Raw genomic sequence first — 20,690 nt, 5'->3', positions numbered from 1 at the left:
CCCTGGGTGCTTTAGGTGTCCTCCAAGTGTCTTTGTTCCTCTAGGTTGCTGTATCACCACCAGGACAGAGTTCATAGAGAGCCATGATGGAGCTTCAAGACCTTTTAAAGCCCAGCCTCTGAAGTTGAATGAAATCACTTTAGCCATGTTATTGATCAAAGCAAGTCTGAAGGCCCAGCCTAGACTCTGTTGTTGTTGTTGAGTTGCTCGTGTCTGACTCTTTTGTGACACCGTGGACTGTAGCCCACCAGACTTCTCTGTTCATGGGATTTCCCAGGCAAGAATACTGGAATTCGTTGCCATTTCCTTCTCCAGGGGATCTTCTTGACCTAGGGATCAGTCCCACATCTCCTCATTGGTAGGTGGGTTCTTTACCACTGAGCCACCAGGGAAGCCCAGCCAGACTCGCTCAGGGTGGGGAAGCTTTCTCTCTATCCTGATAGGAGGAACAGCAAAACCACGTTGCAAAGGGTGTGCTGACCAGAGTGGCAGGAATTTGTGGACATATTTGGTAATCAGCTATAGCCTGGTCATAGCAAACACCTTTGTCCAACAACACAAGAGAAGACTCTACACATGGACATCACCAGATGGTCAACACCATAATCAGATTGATTATATTCTTTGCAGCCAAAGATGGAGAAGCTCTATACAGTCAGCAAAAACAAGACCGGGAGCTGACTGTGGCTCAGAACATAAACTCCTTAATGCCAAATTCAGACTTAAATTGAAGAAAGTAGGGAAAACCACTAGACCATTCAGGTATGACCTAAATCAAATCCCTTATGATTATACAGTGGAAGTGAGAAATAGATTTAAGGGCCTAGATCTGATAGAAAGAGTGCCTGATGAACTATGGACGGAGGTTCGTGACATTGTACAGGAGACAGGGATCAAGACCATCCCCATGGAAAAGAAATGCAAAAAAGCAAAATGGCTGTCTGAGGAGGCCTTACAAGTAGCTGTGAAAGAAGAGAAGCAAAAAGCAAAGGAGAAAAGGAAAGATATAAGCATTTGAATGCAGAGTTCAAAAAATAGCAAGGAGAGATAGCAAAGCCTTCCTCAGCAATCAATGCAAAGAAACACAGGAGAATAGAATGGGAAAGACCAGAGATCTCTTCAAGAAAATTAGATACCAAGGGAACATTTCGTGCAAAGATGGGCACAAGGAAGGACAGAAATGGGATGCACCTAATGGAAGCAGAAGATATTAAGAAGAGGTGGCAAGAATACACAGAAGAACTATACAAAAAAGATCTTCCTGACCAAGATAATCACGATGGTGTGATCACTCACTTAGAGCCAGACATCCTGGAATGTAAAGTCAAATGGGCCTTAGAACTACTAAGAACAAACTACAAACAAAGCTAGTGGAGGTGATGGAATTCCAGTTGAGCTATTTCAAATCCTGAAAGATGATGCTGTGAAAGTGCTGCACTCAATATGCCAGCAAATTTGGAAAACTCAGCAGTGGCCACAGGACTGGAAAAGGTCAGTTTTCATTCCAATCCCAAAGAAAGGCAATGCCAAAGAATGCTCAAACTACCGCACAATTGCACTCATCTCACATGCTAGTAAAGTAATGCTCAAAATTCTTCAAGCCAGGCTTCAGCAATATGTGAACCATGAACTTCCTGATGTTCAAGCTGGTTTTAGGAAAGGCAGAAGAACCAGAGATCAAATTGCCAACATCCGCTGGATCATCAAAAAAGCAAGAGAGCTCCAGAAAAACATGTATTTCTGCTTTATTGACTATGCCAAAGCCTTTGACTGTGTGGATCACAATAAACTGTGGAAAATTCTTCAAGAGATGGGAATACCAGACCACCTGACCTGCCTCTTGAGAAACCTGTATGCAGGTCAGGAAGCAACAGTTAGAAGTGGACATGGAACAACAGACTGGTTCCAAATAGGAAAAGGAGTACATCAAGGCTGTATATTGTCATCCTGCTTATTTAATTTAATGCAGAGTACATCATGAGAAACGCTGGACTGGAAGAAGCACAAGCTGGAATCAAGATTGCTGGGAGAAATATCAATCACCTCAGATATGCAGATGACACCACCCTTATGGCAGAAAGTGAAGAGGAACTAAAGAGCCTCTTGATGAAAGTGAAAGAGGAGAGTGGCTTAAAGCTCAACATTCAGAAAACGAAGATCATGGCATCTGGTCCTATTACTTCATGGGAAATAGATGGGGAAACAGTGGAAACAGTGTCAGACTTTATTTTTGGGGGCTCCAAAATCACTGCAGATGGTGATTTCAGCCATGAAATTAAAAGACGCTTACTCCTTGGAAGGAAAGTTATGACTAACCTAGACAGCATATTGAAAAGCAGAGACATTACTTTGTCAACAAAGGTCTGTCTAGTCAAGGCTATTGTTTTTCCAGTCGTCATGTATGGATGTGAGATTTGGACTGTGAAGAAAGCTGAGTGCCAAAGAATTGATGCTTTTGAACTGTGGTGTTGGAGAAGACTCTTGAAAGTCCCTTGGACTGCAAGGAGATCCAACCAGTCCATCCTAAAGGAAATCAGTCCTGAATATTCACTGGAAGGACTGATGCTGAAGCTGAAACTCTAATACTTTGGCCATCTCATGCGAAGAGTTGACTCATTGGGAAAGACCCTTATGTTGGGAGGGATTGGGGGCAGGAGGAGAAGGGGACAACAGAGGATGAGATGGCTGGATAGCATCAACGACTTGATGGACATGAGTTTGGGTGAACTCCGGGAGTTGGTGATGGACAGGGGGCCTGGCATGCTGTGATTCATGGGGTCGCAAAGAGTCGGACACGACTGAGCAACTGAACTGAACTGATAGCGTGGTCCCGTAATTTTTTTCATGTATAAGTGAAAGTGAAGTGAAGGTCACTCAGTCATGTCCAACTCTTTACGACCCATGGAGTATACAGTCTATGAAATTTTCCAGGTTAGAATACTGGAGTGTGTAGCCATTCCCGTCTCCAGTGGATCTTCCCAGGCAGGAATCGAACTGGGGTCTCCTGTATTTCAGGCAGATTCTTTCCCAGCTGAGCTACCAGGGAAGCCCCTTTTCATGTGTATGTTTAATTTAAAATCTAAACATTGGGTAATTTTAAACTTTTTCATTCTGTTGAAATATTCGATATAACTTAGACCGTACCCATATTATATAACAAAACTAGTGATAATTTTATTAACTATAAATCAATAATTTGGATCATGTAATTTTGATCCCAAAACAACTAAAATTTTAATTTAGATCACTGAATTGAGGCTTTTATTAAATGATTAATGGTTATGTTGCCATCATATCTTTTTGTTGTTTTTTCCTTTGTAGCCATATTGATTGTGTTGAGAAATTCAACCTGCTTATTTCTATTTATAAATTGCTTTCCAACTTTGTTGAGGTGAATATATCTGCATCAGAAATGATGAAAACACTTTATTAGTTGCAATTAGGAACAATATTATTTTAAATATTTGGTTTGTTTTAAATTAACATCTTTACTCTTAGGAGACTTAGACATCATTGTCCTTAAAGCATCCAAAGAGTATAATTAGAGCCTGCAAAAACTAAAAAAGTTAATCATAACTTATTACAAACTGTGAATGTATTAATATATGATACCCTAATGTTTTTGTCAGAGATGGCAGTGTCAGACTTAACAACTGTATCAATTCAAACAGTCTTTCTTCTTGGTATTTCTATATTAAAGATGACATTGATTAAGAATGGATATACCTAGAAATCCAGTATTTTGCTGTTTATGATTGTTCATAACTGTGATAAAAATGTTCATCTTTATGTGCATACCCATGAATGCAATGCTGTGTATCTCAGAAATAAATTCTGATGGACAAATTTGTTATATATACTGAAATATGCTAATTTTAATTACTGTTAACATTTTAAAAGATACCATCTGTTAAGAGGATATTGGCATTTATGTTAATTTTTTTTAAATTTGGTAATGCTAGTTAACAGCTGCTGATGGTTGGGTTCTGTGTACAGTTTTACATAACATATTTATATAGAATAAATTTATTAATATGGTAAAATGAAAATACAGTTAACATACTTCTAGGCAGCAAATTTTTCGTGATTGATTGCAAAGTCTCTCAGTAACCCAGGTCACCTTTTTCTGTGGTCTCTGAGCTTCCAGCTTCATGTGTAAGTCACTTAGGACAAACCATGGTTGTGAGAAATCAGCCAGTCTTTGTTACTATGACTCATCAGGAAAAAAGCTATTGACTATAGTCAGGTGACAGTTTCTGAATAGTCAGATGTAATCACCTTTGCTGCATTAGGCCCATGTCTGCACGTGTCATGATCTTGCCCTGAAACAGCCTAGTACTGAGGAAATATATAGATGGGGCCAAGAAATACAGAAATTGAATATCAGAGCTAGCTCTCTTTATTTTTCACTCATTTTTTAGAGAGGGATATTGCCATGGGATTTGGGGATTATCACACATAACAACATTACCCAGGGCCGTGTGCAGCCAGCAGGTGTCCTAGGTAGACATCTCTCTAACTCCTGAGGACCAGCTGTTATTGAAACAGAGGCAGTGATGGAAGCCACAGGGTTGAAGGACCTAGAGAATTTTCATAACTAGTTTTGTGGTTTTTTTTTTAATCCTCACCGTGTGGCTTTTAGAAAGGAATCAAGTTCAAGCCCTAGGAGAGGGGATTTGGAGCTGCATCTGCTCAGTAACACTCACCTAGACCAAAAGCTGGTCCTGAATCAGAGCGCAGTGCATGTTCCTATCGGGGGGCACCCACCTCCTAACCTGGCTTCTCATCTCATCTCTCCTCTGTGCTGATGCTGCTATTCCATCCAGATATTTCATGATGCATTTGCAGTGGGCGTGAATTCTCATAATCTTCCCTCTCAAACCTGCTACTTTTATCTTCCCTCCTTCCTCCCTTCCCTCCCTCCCTTCTTTTTTCTTTTTATTTCAGAAACTTGTGGCGTCTGAAACTTGGCACTGCCACTGAGTGACCTTGCTGAAAATGCTTAACCTCTGTGTACTTTGGTTTTCTTTCTTTTTGGTTTTTGGTCACGCCAGCGGCTTGCAGACCTGTGCTCCCTGTCGTGGAAGTGTGGATTTTTAACCACTGGAGCATCAGGGAATTCCCCCAGTTTTCTTATTTGTAAAATGGACATTAAAGTAGTTCCTCTTGTAGATTTGTTATAAGAATTCAAAGAGTTAATAAATATTTATTACACAAGACATAATAATTAATTTAAATATAATATGATATATAAATAGATAGGGAAACAAGTACCTGATACATAGGAAGACTTAACCATTATTATTATTTGGGTTTGTTTCCGGTAGGTACTTGAAAGTTAAAAGTGCATGTTTAATGTGATTACAAATAGTGGTTTCTTTAAATTTTATGAATATATCCATATTTTCTCTAAATTTAAAGACTGCTTTGTATTTTCTTTATTCATTCAGTAGGATTTATATGTCACATTTGTGGGCATTGGGAACAAAGGTAATGTCCTCAGGGGTTTATATTCTACCAGGCAGTCCAGGATTCTGACCTGAAGCCCAGGAGAGGTCAGCTCCAGAGATGAAATCTACCTTTCTAGCTAGTTGATATTACATTTCTTTGAGCATCACCTTTAAAAGGTAAGGAATTGAGGTGATATCTTTTTCATCTGTTTTCCTTACAACAATCAGTTTATAACAAACAGTTGACACTCAATAGATGTTGGTGTAGAGAATAAAATTCACCTTTTCCTTGAAAGCGGTTATGCCATTTCAATCATTTAAAAACTATTTTATCTATTTTATTTAGTATTTAGGGCTGCTTCAGGTCTTAGCTGCGGCATCTCTCATTGCAGCCCAAGGCCTCCAGAGCACGTGGGCTCTGTGATTGAGGTGCATGGGTTCAGTTGCCACTGGCATGGGGGATCCTAGTTCCCCAAGCAGGAAATGAACCCATGCCTCCTTTATTGGAATGCAGACTCCCAACCAGTGGACCACGAGGGAAGTCCCCTGGCACTCATCTCCATATATCTCTAATTAAAAAGCCTTCTTGAAGCAGACCTGTTTTTATTTGTATATTAGTTTTCCCTTATTGCATAACAAGTTACCAAACTCAGCAGTTTAAAACGATGTTCATTTATTATCTCCAGATTCTTATGGGTCAGGAGTCTGTGCAGATAGCTGTGCCATCTGCTCATGGTCTCATGAGTCCGCAGTCAGGGTGCTAGGTGGGCCGCACTCTCGTCCGGAGCCTGAATAAGGAAGAATCCACTTTCAAACCCATCCAGAATTCATTTCCTTGTGTGTGATGGAGCTTCTTCTGGGCTCTTGGCTGGAGGCTGCCGCCCTCACCCACTGCTTCCAGAGGCAGCCTGCAGTTCTCTGCTCCAGGACCCTCTCCAGGGATTGGTCACATCTGGGCTGTTTGGTTGTTTACGCCAAAAGGAGAGTCTCTCGCTCCAGTCAGCTCAGAAGGAGTCTTACATGAAGTAACACGTTCATGGGTGTGGCATGCCATCCCCTTTGCTGTCTTCTGTTGATTAGAAGCAGTTCACAGGTTCTGGCTGCAGTTGTTCACACAAAGGTTATGGACTCTAGGATGTGGGAGTTCTTGGAGGTTACCCTATAGTATGTTCACCACACTCCCCATGGGATGGAGTCCCCGAAATGCTTCTATCTTGGTACATTACTGTACCCTTCACTATATACTTTCCTTTTCTTGTTTCTCTCCACCTCTAAATATTTACTTTTATTATAATTTTTTTTTTTCTATTTTGACTTGCCTACCTTTTTCTTCCAGTTTTATTGAGATATAATGGACATGAAGCGCCATACGAGTTTAAGGTGTAGAGTGTAATGGTTTGACTTACACACACCATGAAATGATTATCACAGTAAGTTTAGTGAATATCCCTCATGTCATAGAGATACAAAGTTAAAGAAATTGAAAAAAAAATTATTTTCCTTGTGATGAGAACTCTTAGGATTTATGGTCTTCAAACCACTTTCATATATAACATATAGCAGTGTCAATTGTATTTATCATGTTGTATATTACTGTAGTGCATTGTTCATTGCATTGTAGCAACAATAAAGTACTTAATTTATCTTTTAACTGGAAGTCGCACCTTTTGACCACCTTCATACAGTTCCCCTCCTCCACCACCACTTCTGCTAACCACAAATCTGATTTCTTTTTCTATGACTTTGCAGTCATCTCACATGCTAGTAAAGTAATGCTTAAAATTCTCCAAGCCAGGCTTCAGCAATATGTGAACCATGAACTTCCTGATGTTCAAGCTGGTTTCAGAAAAGGCAGAGGAACCAGAGATCAAATTGCCAACATCCGCTGGATCATCAAAAAAGCAAGAGAGTTCCAGAAAAACATCTATTTCTGCTTTATTGACTATGCCAAAGCCTTTGACTATGTGGATCACAATCAACTGTGGAAAATTCTGAAAGAGATGGGAATACCAGATCACCTGACCTGCCTCTTGAGAAATCTGTATGCAGGTCAGGAGCAACAGTTAGAACTGGACATGGAACAACACACTGGTTCCAAATAGGAAAAGGAGTACATCAAGGCTGTATATTGTCACCCTGTTTATTTAACTTCTATGCAGAGTACATCATGAGAAACGCTGGACTGGAAGAAATACAAGCTGGAATCAAGATTGCCGGAACAAATATCAATCACCTCAGATATGCAGATGACACCACCCTTATGGCAGAAAGTGAAGAGGAACTAAAAAGCCTCTTGATGAAGGTGAAAGTGGAGAGTGAAAAAGTTGGCTTAAAGCTCAACATTCAGAAAACGAAGATCATGGCATCCAGTCCCATCACTTCATGGGAAATAGATGGGGAAACAGTGGAAACAGTATCAGACTTGATTTTTCTGGGCTCCAAAATCACTGCACATGGTGACTGCAGCCATGAAATTAAAAGACGCTTACTCCTTGGAAGGAAAGTTATGACCAACCTAGATAGCATGTTCAAAAGCAGAGACATTACTTTGCCAACAAAGGTTTGTCTAGTCAAGGCTATGGGTTTTCCTGTGGTCATGTATGGATGTGAGAGTTGGACTGTGAAGAAGTCTGAGCGCCGAAGAATTGATGCTTTTGAACTGTGGTGTTGGAGAAGACTCTTGAGAGTCCCCTGGACTGCAAGGAGATCCAACCAGTCCATTGTGAAGGAGATCAGCCCTGGGATTTCTTTGGAAGGAATGATGCTAAAGCTGAAACTCCAGTACTTTGGCCACCTCATGTGAAGAGTTGACTCATTGGAAAAGACTCTGATGCCGGGAGGGATTGGGGGCAGGAGGAGAAGGAGACAACAGAGGATGAGATGGCTGGATGGCATCATCGACTCGATGGACGTGAGTTTGAGTGAACTCCGGGAGTTGGTGATGGACAGGGAGGCCTGGCGTGCTGCGATTCATGGGGTCGCAAAGAGTCGGACACGACTGAGCGACTGATCTGATCTGATCTGATCTGATGGCTTTGTTTGTTTTTGAAGTATAGTTGAAAAGAATAAGTACTATGCTAGTTCCTGTTACACAACACAGTGATTCACTATTTTCATACATTTCGAAGTGATCACCACAATAAGTCTAGTTACCAACTGTCTCCATACAAAGATATTACATAGTAATTAACTATATTCCCCACCCTGTACATTTCATACCTGTGACTCATAATTTTGCAGCTGAAAGTTTGTACCTCTTAATCTCACTCTCCTATTTCTTTCCTCCCCTCAATGCCTCTAAGCAATCACCTGTTTGTTCTCTGTATCTATGATTTGTTTTTAATTCTTAGATTTCACATATAAGTAAATCATACAGTATTTATCTTTTTTTTTCTCACTTATTTCATTTAGCATAATACCTTCTAGATTCATCCACATTGTTGCAAATGGCAAGAAATCATTCTTTTTAATGGCTGACTAATATAAATATGGGTTTATACCACATCATGTTCTTTGTTTTTTATCCATTCATCTATTGATGAGCACTTAGCTTGTTTCCATAGCTTGGGTATTGTAAATGATGCTACAGTGAATATAAGGGTGCATATATCTTTTCTAAATAGTGATATTTTCTAACTATCCAGGAGCAGAATTGCTGGATTGTATGGTAGTTCTGTTTTTAAATTCTTTGAGGAATTTCTATATTGTTTTCCATAGTAGCTGCACTAATTTATATTCCTTCCAATAGTGCGTAGAGTTTCATTTTCTCTACATCCTTGTTATTTTCTCCAATGCTTCTTATTTGTTGTTTTTTTGTAATAATAGGTGTGAGATAATATCTCATTGTGGTTTGATTTGCATTTCCCTGATAATTAGTGATGTTGAGCATCTTGTCACATACCTGTTGGCCATGCATATGTCTTCTTTGGAAAAATATGTATTCAGATCCTCGGCCCACTTTTCAGCTGGATTTTTTTTTTTGATGTTGAGTGATATGAGTTCTTTGTATATTTTGGATATTAACATCTTACGGGATACATCATTTGCAAATATCTTCTCCCATTCTGTAGGCAGCCTTTCTGTTTTGTTGATAGTTTCCTTCACTGTGTAAAAACTCTGCAGTTTGATATAGTCCCATTTGTTCGCTTTTGCTTTTGTTTCCCTTGCCTGAGAATGAGTATTAAAAATATGTTACTAAGACCAGTGCCAAAGAGCATACTGCCCATGTTGTCTTCTGGATATTTACCTTTAGAGTCATTGTGGTAGAGACCATGTCCTGTTTATCTGTCTGCATCCCATAGAAGTTAATTGGTCTCTGTGAAATTTTTTTAACAGCTTATTGAGTTTAATTATTCAATGAGTTTTCAGTAAGTAAATGAAAATAAAGTGAGTGAAAAGTGAAGTCGCTCAGTCGTGTCCGACTCATTGTGACCCCGTGGACTATAGCCCACTAGGCTCCTCCATCCATGAGATTCTCCAGGCAAGAATACTGGAGTGGGTTGCCATTTCCTTCTCCAGAGGATCTTCCCGACCCAGGGATTGAACCCAGGTCTCCCGCATTGCAGGCAGACGCTTTAACATCTGAGTAAACATATGGCTAAAATTTCCCAAATTTTAAAGTATTTGCTGATGATTTTTTTTAAAAAATAGTCAAATTCCTTAATATATTTGGAGCCTTATTGATTTTTCCTTCAAGATAATAATTGGCAAGATGAATTACAAGATAAAATAATCTATATATATTATTATAGATAATTAGGGCTTCCCTGATAGCTCAGTTGATAAAGAATCTGCCTTATATATAGCATATATATTATATATAATAATCATTTCTAGAATTGTGTGACTATGAATTTTTTCATGATACAACTTTCTGACTTGTTATCTAACCAGATAAATTCTTTTTCTTCTAGATGAGCAAGAGATAGTACAAAAACGTACTTTCACAAAATGGATCAACTCTCATCTGGCCAAGGTAAATAAAACTCCCCAGAGTTCTATGTTTATTTAGTTTGAGCCAATAAATTATTAAATTCACAGCATAAAATAGCACTACCACGATCGTTGTCACTCTTAACTAGTCAGTGTTGGCAGTCCTATGAATTTGATTGTCACCTACGTGTGGCATTTGCTAACCTTGCCTTTAGATAATCAACAGATAACCAGAGTAAAGAGCAGTTACTTCATGTCATTTCCATGAATCCTGATGGAATATTTCATCCACTTCTTTCTTCTGTACTAACCTGTGTGCCATACCAGAAAGAGAATTCATGCTAGATTTTTGTTTGTATTTGTTTCTGTTTGGAACAGAAAGAAACAATGAGTGGTCTACCCTGAGCAGAGAATTTTATCTGAAGAGATTGTAATGGTGTCTAGACTCCCCTCTCAAGTGCTTTTATAGAAAAGTAATTATGGGGTCAGGACACTACAAAGACTAATCATTCTGAGATTATGCATACTGATGTTGGATGGTGTCGGGCGACTATGTATTCATTCATTGTGATTATTTTGAACATAAATACTAATGTAAAAGAAATTCCCAGGTAGGTACATTACAATAAAATTAATCTCTTATAATGTTGATGAACAACTGTGTGAACCAAAAAACATTGCATTTGTAAAAATAATGTCGATGATACAATGATTTTCTGTGTTCAGTTAGAGGATCTTTGCTGAGGTGCTACCTGTAGTGTTCAAGGTATAATCCTATTAATATGAGCAATTTTTGACTGGGGACTTCCCCCAAAGCTTTTATCGTTCAGAAGCAAAACATGACAACTAATTTCAGTGGTATGGTACACATTTACTGCTTACTCTGTGTCTTTGCTAGGCTTTGGAGACAGGAAAGAAGATTGCAAAACACTTTCCCAGGCCTTGGGAAGCTCACAGTCCAGCAAAAACTGGAGACTAGCATAACATGTCTAGATACAGGATTCAATAGGCTTGTCTTTTCTAGGATCTCTCTCCAAAAACCTCTTGGTAAGATGGGAATTCTCTGGCCCAGTGGCTGCACCCAGAACCTGCCCTGTGACAAGGCACTGAAGAACTTTGGGGCCCATTTTCTCAGGCTTAGGAGGGTGCCATCTCTCCATGGTCATTACTTACACTAGAGACTGGTCATCTTTTGCAAAATTCTTGCTTTTCCAAACTAAAAATAGAGTTATTGTTTTTTCATATTGTGAAATGGTTATGTGCTTGTTGTAAATCATTTTGATAATAGTCCTTAGAAAAATGTAATGAAAGTACGTGAAAGTGTTAGTCATTCAGTCATGTCTGAATCTTTGCAACCCCATGGACTCCTATCAGGCTCTTCTTTCCATGGATCCATGGACCCTTGTCAGGCTCTTCTGTCCATGGAATTCTCCAGGCAAGAATACTGGAATGGGTAGCCATTCCCTTCTCCAGGGGACCTTCCCAACCCAGTGATCGAACCTGAGTCTCCTGGACTGCTGGTGAACTCTTTACCATCTGAGCTACCAGGGAAGCCCAATGAAAGTAAAAATCACCTTAAATCCCACAATCCTGATGCAACCATTACTGAAGCATTGATCACTGTTTCCCTTCACATGGACATGCATAATTTCATGTAAATGCCTCTAGAGGATACTGTTCTGGATGCCTGACTTCACTCAGCACATCCTCCCATGTCAATAGATACAGAGTCATAGAAACATTTTAATGGCTGAATAACATTTTTATTATAAATATAATAAAATTATAATTACAAACTAGCTATAATAGTTGCCTATTAATGATCACTTAGGTTGTTGCCAATTGGTTAATATTATATAAAATACCACACTAAAAGTCCTTGGGCATGTATATATCTGTACACTTGTGTTATTTTTTTCTACTTTCTAGAATAAATTTCTAGAAATAGGTGGATAGTCCACAAGTATACACATTTATGGGCTTCCCTGGTAGCTCAGCTGGTGAAGAATCTGCCTGCCATGCAGGAGACCCTTATTCAATTCCTGGATTGGGAAGATCCCCTGGAGAAGGGATGGGCTCCCCACTCTAGTAATCATGGGCATCCCTCATGGCTCAGACAGTAAAGAATCCGCCTGCAGTGTGGGAGAACTGGGTTTGATAACTGTGTTGGGAAGGTCCCTTGGAGAAGGGGTGGGCTCCCCACTGCAGTATTCATGGGCATCCCTTGTGGCTCAGGTGGTAAAGAATCTGCCTGCAGTGTGGGAGAACTGGGTTCGATACCTGGGTTGGGAAGATCCCTCGGAGGAGGGCATGGCAACCCACTCCAATATTCTTACCTGGAGAATCTCCATGGACAGAGGAGCCTGGAGGGCCACAGTCCATGGTGTTGCAAAGAATCTGACATGACTGAGTAGAGCACAGCACGTGCACATTTATAAATTTAATAAATAACCAAGAACTTATGAGAATGCCTCTTTCCTCACACTATTAATCACCTTTAAGATTAGCAGTATTTTTAAATCTGAGTGGTGAAAAAGTTTTTAATTATTTTCATACTTATTTTTTAATGGAGTTGAATATCTTTGTGGGAGATTTTAAAGCAGAATTCCTGGGATATACTTATTTACATACTGAATTCTTAAAAAGAAGTTAAAATGAGAATGTGTGCCACGGCACACAGTATACAAAGGGCCTTTGCAGAGAGATTGTAGGCCAGGAGCTCATTTTCTACTTTACTTTTATCACCATTTTTTCATGGTTTCAAATTGCTTTGCATATTTTTGTGCTAAATGGGTATTGGAATACCAGTGTGTATCCTTTTCCATTCTTTTTCTTAGTCCTGCTAGGAGACCTTGCTCCTACTATTTCCTGTCTAAATATCTAAGTCCTACCTTTAATGTTTAGTGCAAAGCTTTCTCATTCGTGAAGTCATTTTTGACCACGTGTGAAACAGTGAGGTGGGCCTCAGCAAATGCTCCAGAATATAAGTAGTTTCCCTGGCAACCATCTCCCAGCACCATCCCTGTGTCCTCTCTGCTATACCTGCCTCTGGTTTGGTGGAATCTGAAATCTCAGCACTCCTCCAGAACCTGCAGCAGGTGGAGAAGTTCAGTGTGTCTTAAGTGATTTAATACTATTTCATATCTCACCTTCCCAACAATGCTGTGAAATCTCTAAGATGTGCTAATTATTGGAATTCACAGTGGAGTATTACTTAGCCATAAAAAGAAACACATTTAGGTCATTGGTAGAGGGGTGGATGGACCTAGAGTATACAGGTTATACAGAATAAGTCAGAAAGAGAAAAATAAATATTATATATTAATGCGTGTATGTGGAATCTAGAAAAATGGTGCAGATGAACCCATTTGCAGGGCAGGAATAGAAATGTGGACGGAGGAGTCTGGTGGGCTGCAGTCCACGGGGTCACTAGGATTGGACACGGCTGAGCGACTTCACTTTCACTTTCATGCATTGGAGAAGGAGATGGCAACCCACTCCAGTATTCTTGCCTGGAGAATCCCAGGGATGGGGGAGCGTGGTGGGCTGCCATCTGTGGGGTCACACAGAGTCGGACACGACTGAAGCGACTTAGTAGTAGTATAGAAAACAGACATGTGGACACGGGGAAGGGGCGGAGGGGTGGGGTGAACTGGGAGGTTGGAATTCACACATATACACTATCACATGTAAGTAAATAGCTGGTGGGAAGCTGCCATATAGCCCAGGGAGCTCAACTCGGTGCTCAGTGGTGACCTAGAGGGATGGCGTGAGGGTGAGGTGGGAGGGAGGTTCAAGAAGGAGGGGACATATGTATACACATAGCTGATACACTTCGTTGTACAGCAGAAGCTAACACAACATTGTAAAGCAACTTACTCAAATTAAAAAAAGAAACCGCAATAGCTCTGGGCACAACACTAAGCACCGTTTGCTTAATAAAACAGCAACAGCAAAGAGTCGTTATCTTTCCTTACTTTATGAGACTAGTAAAGACATCAATCACATGAGGAAAAATAACAATTAATTTCTGGCACTGTGCTAGGTGCTTAACCCAGGTTATTTTATAGTGAACTTCATCATACACCTGGTCGTTGGTGCTGCTGAGGTTTTAATGCAGATGTAAGCCTGAAATCCACTTGGTTTCCCTACTTTACACCATTTTATGTTGATGGTATCATTTGGAAAGACCCAGAAAATTGCTATCTCCACAACTGCTCCATTAGAAACTTACTGCCATAGAAATTTTGTTGTTGTTTTCTCCTCTGTATTTGTTATTTGTTTTCCTGTCTCTTGACAACTGAAACAGTGATGCCCATACTTGTTATCCAGAACTTATCTATAGTGACAGCATAGTATCTTGCCAAAACCACAACTTCTTTGGAAAATATTTTCCTTTTTCTGATTCACTCATAGTCGGAAAACATTTTGAAAATCAAATCTGACCCCATGACCCTGCTTTGACACTTCAGAGTTTTAGGAGGGCTGCAGAGTGCATGTTTACGTCTGTGACTGTCTTGGCAGCTGATCCCATGGTTGCTTGTTCACCCCTCTCTGTTGTCCCCACCCTCTGCTCACCTTTATCCCTATCTGAGTTTCCTCCTATCTGAGTTTCCTGTTCCAGGCTTGTTTCTCGCTCATTCTCCCTCCCACCCTGCTCCCATTCCTGTGTCACCTCCATCTCTCCCACCCTATCTCCTCCTCCATCGCACCTCCACCCAACTCCCTTCCATCTGTATCTCAATCCCCGGTCCCTGTTTTATCCCCATTTCCATCTCTATTTCTCTCTGTATCCCTTCTCTGTAAGAAAAATTATGCAACCTAGGCTTTACAGTATGGTTGAAATCACATTTACATATCCACCCAAATTTAAATGGAAGCACATTCTTCCCTCCCCAATGCCATGTGCTCACTTGCTTCTGAGACTAATGCCTTTCTTGCAACAGAAGCAAGATCAGGTTCATATCTTTGATCTGGCCTCTGGACATTGTAGGGCTTCCCTGGTGGCTCAGCCAGTAAAGAATCTGCCTGCAATGTGGGAGACCTGGGTTTGATCCTTGGGTTGGGAAGATCCCCTGGAGAAGAGAAAGGCTACCCACTCCAGTATTCTGGCCTGGAGAATTCCATGGACTGTATAGTCCTTGGGGTCGCAAAGAGTCGGACATGACTGAGCGACTTTCACTTTCACTTTCTTGACACTGTGTCACTTTGCCTGTTGTCTCTGTGACATTGTGTGATGCTGGAGTGTGTCCATCAGTCTGTCACCCCAGATGTGGACAACATGCACCTGTACAGACACACAGACACACACACCTTAGTTACCTGGGTTCCACAGAAGCATGTATTATGCCCAGAGTCTTATTAAGTCTCTTGGGAAAGCAGCTTCTTAGATTTTTGGTCCTCAGCTCCTACTTACCCTTTTGTTTCCCCCCTTATTTTATTTTTTAAAATTAGGGTATAGTTGCTTTACAGTGTTGTGCTAATTTCTGCTATACAATGAAGTGAATCAACCATATGTTTACATAGACCCTCCTCCCTTGAATCTCCTCCCCTACTCCTCACACCCCATCCGCCTAGGTCACAGAGCACTGGGCTGATCTCCCTTTGCTATATGGCAGGTTCCCATAGCTATCTGTTTTACCTTTTAATGATACACAGATATCTTCCCTAGCCTCTGGTTTTCAGTCATAGAGCAGGCCTCAAACCATACTTAGAATAAAAATGCTTCTCATTAGAGAAGGCACCACAGAGAGGCAATTTGATCTGCCTCGAGGTCTTTTCTTACCCTCTAGAGATTCAGGAGCCAACTTTTCTTCTTCCTTCTTGCTTATTAAATACCAAAGGCCAGTGGTTTGTCCTGTAACTGACAGTCTGCTCCAAGGATGGAGCCCTAATCGCTGTCAGCCTTGAAACAACCTGGTGTTTTGTAATTTGCTGGGTCAGATTGAGTCCGGTTTGGTGTACTGTTTGTGTTCATTTACTTTGTCCAGTAAATATGCAGCCGGCTTAGACCCGCTGTTAGTCAACTGTGGCCATAGACTATGTGGCTTAAACCAGGAAAATGTATTTCTTGAAATTCTGGAGACTGGGAAGTTCAAGATCAGTGTGTTGACTGATTCAGTTCCCAGTTCTCTAAAAAATGAGAAAGGACAAAGATGCTAAATTGGCAGGAAAAAGAAAAGTTTCAACTTTTTTCTAGAATGCAAGTTGTAAATATTTTGCAGGATCTTTATTGCCTGAGAGATTGTATATAAGTCATGAGGATTTTTATGGATTTAAACTAGGATGGTAAACCATCTCACCCTAAAATCTGTGATAATGTCTTACTACTATAGTTCCTTCTTTAAAAGGCAAAGTTTCATAGTTTGTTTAAGCAAACTAAACAAAAATAAATAAAGCTTTTATTTTAAAAAACAATTTACAAGACTTCTTATTTAGAAAGAAAGCTTTGTGTGTCAATTATATTTCAGTAAATTGGAAAAAAACGATTGTATCTGTTTTCTCAAAATCTTTTTTGGAAATTGACCTTTTCCTAAAACAGGTGGTGACAGGTTTAAGAGCTGTAATGTTGAATTGAGAAGCAAGAAAATTTCCTCTTCTGTCCTATGGTCATTTAGTCTTGGCTACATGGGAGATGTTCAAAAGATGCTTCATGGACATGAATTTGAGGAGGCTTTTTATTTCAGTTTTGTTCTAGGCTGCTTTTCTCAGTTGCAAATAAGTAAAGTAATTACTGCTAATTAAATAAAAGAATAAACTCTTTCATGGATGACATTTTATTCGATTGCAACAATTCTTTATAAATATTTTGACAAGAGTATAAAGTGATAGGGTACAAATGAGAGAGCAATCTGTTTTCAAAAAACATGCTTTTCTCAAAACAAAACTTTTATTAAAAGTAAGAAAAAAACCTGATAATTTTCAGTAGATTGTTCAAACTTGTGGATACAGTTATCAGTTTTTTAAAAATATTCGCTGTTTTCAAATTGAACACTTTATGCTTCTGTGATTATGCTAAGCATTGTGAGTCACAAATTGTCGATACAGTGTGATATAACATTAGCAAATGTTAGTGAATTCTGTTTATTTCATATACCTGGTAATTCCTTTCAGGAAGGGAGTTTCACATTTAAACATGGACCCTATAATTTTCTTCCTTTTTAAGAAGAAACCTGACTCTTTCTGTTCTGTCTGCTCTGTCAGTGAAAGAAGGTAGGGTATTTGTTTTTTAATTAGCCCAATATCAATCCATGTAATAGTTTTTCAAAGTTAGATCTTGATTCGGTGCTAGCTATCACCACTCATTGCTAAATATCTTTCTAAATTCCAGGGCCGCTGTTCATTGAACTCTTATCCATGTGCCAGTTACTGTGCCTTTGCTACTTTATCTTTTATTTAAATCTCACATCAATAATCAAATATAAGTATTATTTTCACCACGTTATAGATTGTGAACCCAAAACTTAAAGTTAGTTAATAAGCTCAAGGTCATATAACAAGTAGGTGGAAAACTAGATTTCAGTCCCAGGACTACAAAGTTTGGGCACTAATCACTGTGTTATATGCCCATGCTTCATTTGATGAACAATTCATGTAGCAAATACTTTTCAAGCACCGCTTATGTGCTACAGATTGTGGGTACTATGGTAAACAAAGGCAGTGGCACCCCACTCCAGTACTCTTGCCTGGAAAATCCCATGGATGGAGGAGCCTGGTAGGCTGCAGTCCATGGGGTCGCTAGGAGTTGGACACGACTGAGTGACTTCACTTTCACTTTTCAGTTTCATGCATTGGAGAAGGAAATGGCAACCCACTCCAGTGTTTTTGCCTGGAGAATCCCAGGGACAGGGGAGCCTGGTGGGCTGCCATCTCTGGGGTCGCAGAGTCGGACACGACTGAAGCAACTTAGCAGCAGCAGCATGGTGAACAAAAACAGCTATAATCCATGCTATCATGGAACTGATATGTAGCAGAAGAGACAGCAATTACAGGTGTGTGTGTGTGAGTGAAATCCCATGAGTGGGGAAGTCAAGGGTGTTAGGGAGCACAGGGCAATTGCAACCAACCACTCAAGTAACCCAATGGAGGGCCTTAGGTTTTCAGAGGAAGAAACATCTGGAACCTGAGAAATGTCTTGAGATTGGATAGGTAAAGGAGCTAATGTTTTCAAAAGTTTAGAGTAAGAAAGAGCTTGGTACAGTAAAGGAAATGGAGGAAGCTCAGAATACCTGCAAATACAGGTTTCAGAGATGGGCTGGCGACAGAGAGAACTGAAACTCAATTGAAGGTCAGTCGTTAAACGGGTTCGGATGCTGTGTTATGGGCACTGGGACACATTAAAGAATCTTAGGAAAAACAAATGGTCACTCTGGGCTAAACCCCTCTTTCAGTATCGTTCTCTCTGTCTTTCTCCCTCCCTCCCTCCTTTCTTCTCCCGCTCATCTCTCTCTCCCGCCCCCTCTCTCATTTCCCCACACCCTCTCATATAAACAAGTAAAAGTGAAGTTGGAGTGAACTTGCAGTAAGTCAGATGAGATACGCTGGACTGAAACAGTGCTGGGGGGATGGAGAAAAGTGGATACATTGAAAAGTGTTATCCAGGGGTGGATTTAATACTATTGAGTCATTCCTGGGAAGGTTGGGGGAGAAGGAGTGAAGAATGACTTCTAAATTTCTGTCTTGAACAAATGATTAGGATCATTTACAAAGAGAATATAAGAGACTTTGGGGAAAAGCTAATGGGTTCAACTACAGATGGAGAAATTAACTTGGTAGAGATGGACCCATTTGATTTGGCAATTCGGAAGTCATTAGCCATCACTGGGAGTGACCAAGTCATGGCATAAACCCAACTCTAGCAAATTGATGAGTAAACGAGAGGGGAAGATGTTAGGATCTGAGTGTGTTTTACATGTTCAGGAGTATTAGCTAAAATAGAACATAGGATCGGGTAAGAGCTGTTTCGATAAAGAGTGGTCCTAAGTGTGTGTTTATGGAAGGGAAAGCTCAAGAACTGGTGGAAAGGGATAGGCTGATAAAGAAAGAAGACAAGATTATTTTAAGACACAAGTCTCCTGAGGAGGCATGGTGGGGAGAAAATCTGGAGCACAAGTAGAGGGTGGATATTTCTACAGAGATAAAGAATACTTCCACCAAAGTCCCCATCTCTGAGGCCAGAGTGGTGATGGGAAGGAGGGTGTGGATGTGCCCAAGTTTGAGATGGGGGAGAGAGAAGCACAGAGTGGGGTGGACTTGAATTTGAGGGGATTCCCACCTGAAGACTGCATGCAGGTTTTTTAGGTCTAACACAATAGTCTACCTTTCTGAGCAGACGAATTTATGAAAAACATTTTTTAAACCGACAGTTAAAATGTGCTATACAGAGTGAAGTAAGTCAGAAAAAGAAAAACAGATACCGTATATTAATGCATGTATACAGAATCTACAAAAATTGTACTGATGAACCTATTTGCAGAAGGGGAATAGAGACACAGATGCAGAGAACAGACTTTGGACACAGCGGGGGAAGGAGAGGATGGGAAGAATTGAGAGAGTAGCACTGAAGCATATACATCGTCATATACATATGCATTACCTTACATTACATGTACATTATCGTATGAATTGGGAAGTTGCTGTATAGCAGGGAACTCGACTTGGTGCTCTATGACAGCCTGGAAGGGCGGAATGGGATAGGGAGGAGGGGGAGGTTTAAAAGGGAAGGGGCGCATGTAAACTTACGGCTGATTCGTGTTAATGTATGGCAGAAGCCAGCACAATATTGTAAAGCAGTTATCTTCCAATGAAAAAGAAATTTAAAAAAAGAACTAAATAAATGTGTTCTTTCACATTTTAAAATGTATCTATCATGGTGAATTTCTAAATTTTAAGCAAGATTCAAAAGCTATTGTATAGTGTCACATTGGCCCCCAAAGATGCCAGTTTAAAGATGTGTTTTCCAAAAATATCTCCCCCGAAGTTTTACTTTTAATTAGAAAAAGATATATAAATAATCTTAAAATTAACATTGGCTACACTCTGTCATCAAATGGTTATAGTTTCACTTTTCTGTAAATTTGTCAAATGGAATAGAATATCTATATTTAAATACCTTGGATTCATTCTTTATAATATATGGCTTTGAAATAAATATATGGTTTGACACTAAGTCCTTTGGGAAAAAAGATAGGTCTGAAACAGCCATTGTTTCGTGTTTCTATAAAAGGAGCATCTCTTTCAGGATGCAATAAACAACCCACTCCACATCTGCCAGCCTTAGATCTAAGGAGCTGTGAAGGATAAGAACTG

At 40.0% G+C, this 20,690-nt stretch overlaps 1 protein-coding gene across 1 annotated transcript in view; it reads left to right on the top strand.

Moving 5' to 3' along the window:
• The window catches only part of SYNE1 (spectrin repeat containing nuclear envelope protein 1), a 501,407-nt gene that overhangs the window by 79,143 nt on the left and 401,574 nt on the right, over positions 1-20,690 (top strand). Inside the window, 1 exon segment of the mRNA XM_070376885.1 lies at positions 10,364-10,425. Coding sequence (XP_070232986.1) covers positions 10,364-10,425 — 62 coding nt within the window.

This window comes from Bos mutus, chromosome 9 (genome assembly GCF_027580195.1).
Source record: "Bos mutus isolate GX-2022 chromosome 9, NWIPB_WYAK_1.1, whole genome shotgun sequence".
In the NCBI taxonomy this organism is placed as follows: Eukaryota; Metazoa; Chordata; class Mammalia; order Artiodactyla; family Bovidae; genus Bos; species Bos mutus.
Note: the sequence above shows the minus strand (reverse complement) of the source record. Positions and strands in the feature narration are given on the sequence as shown.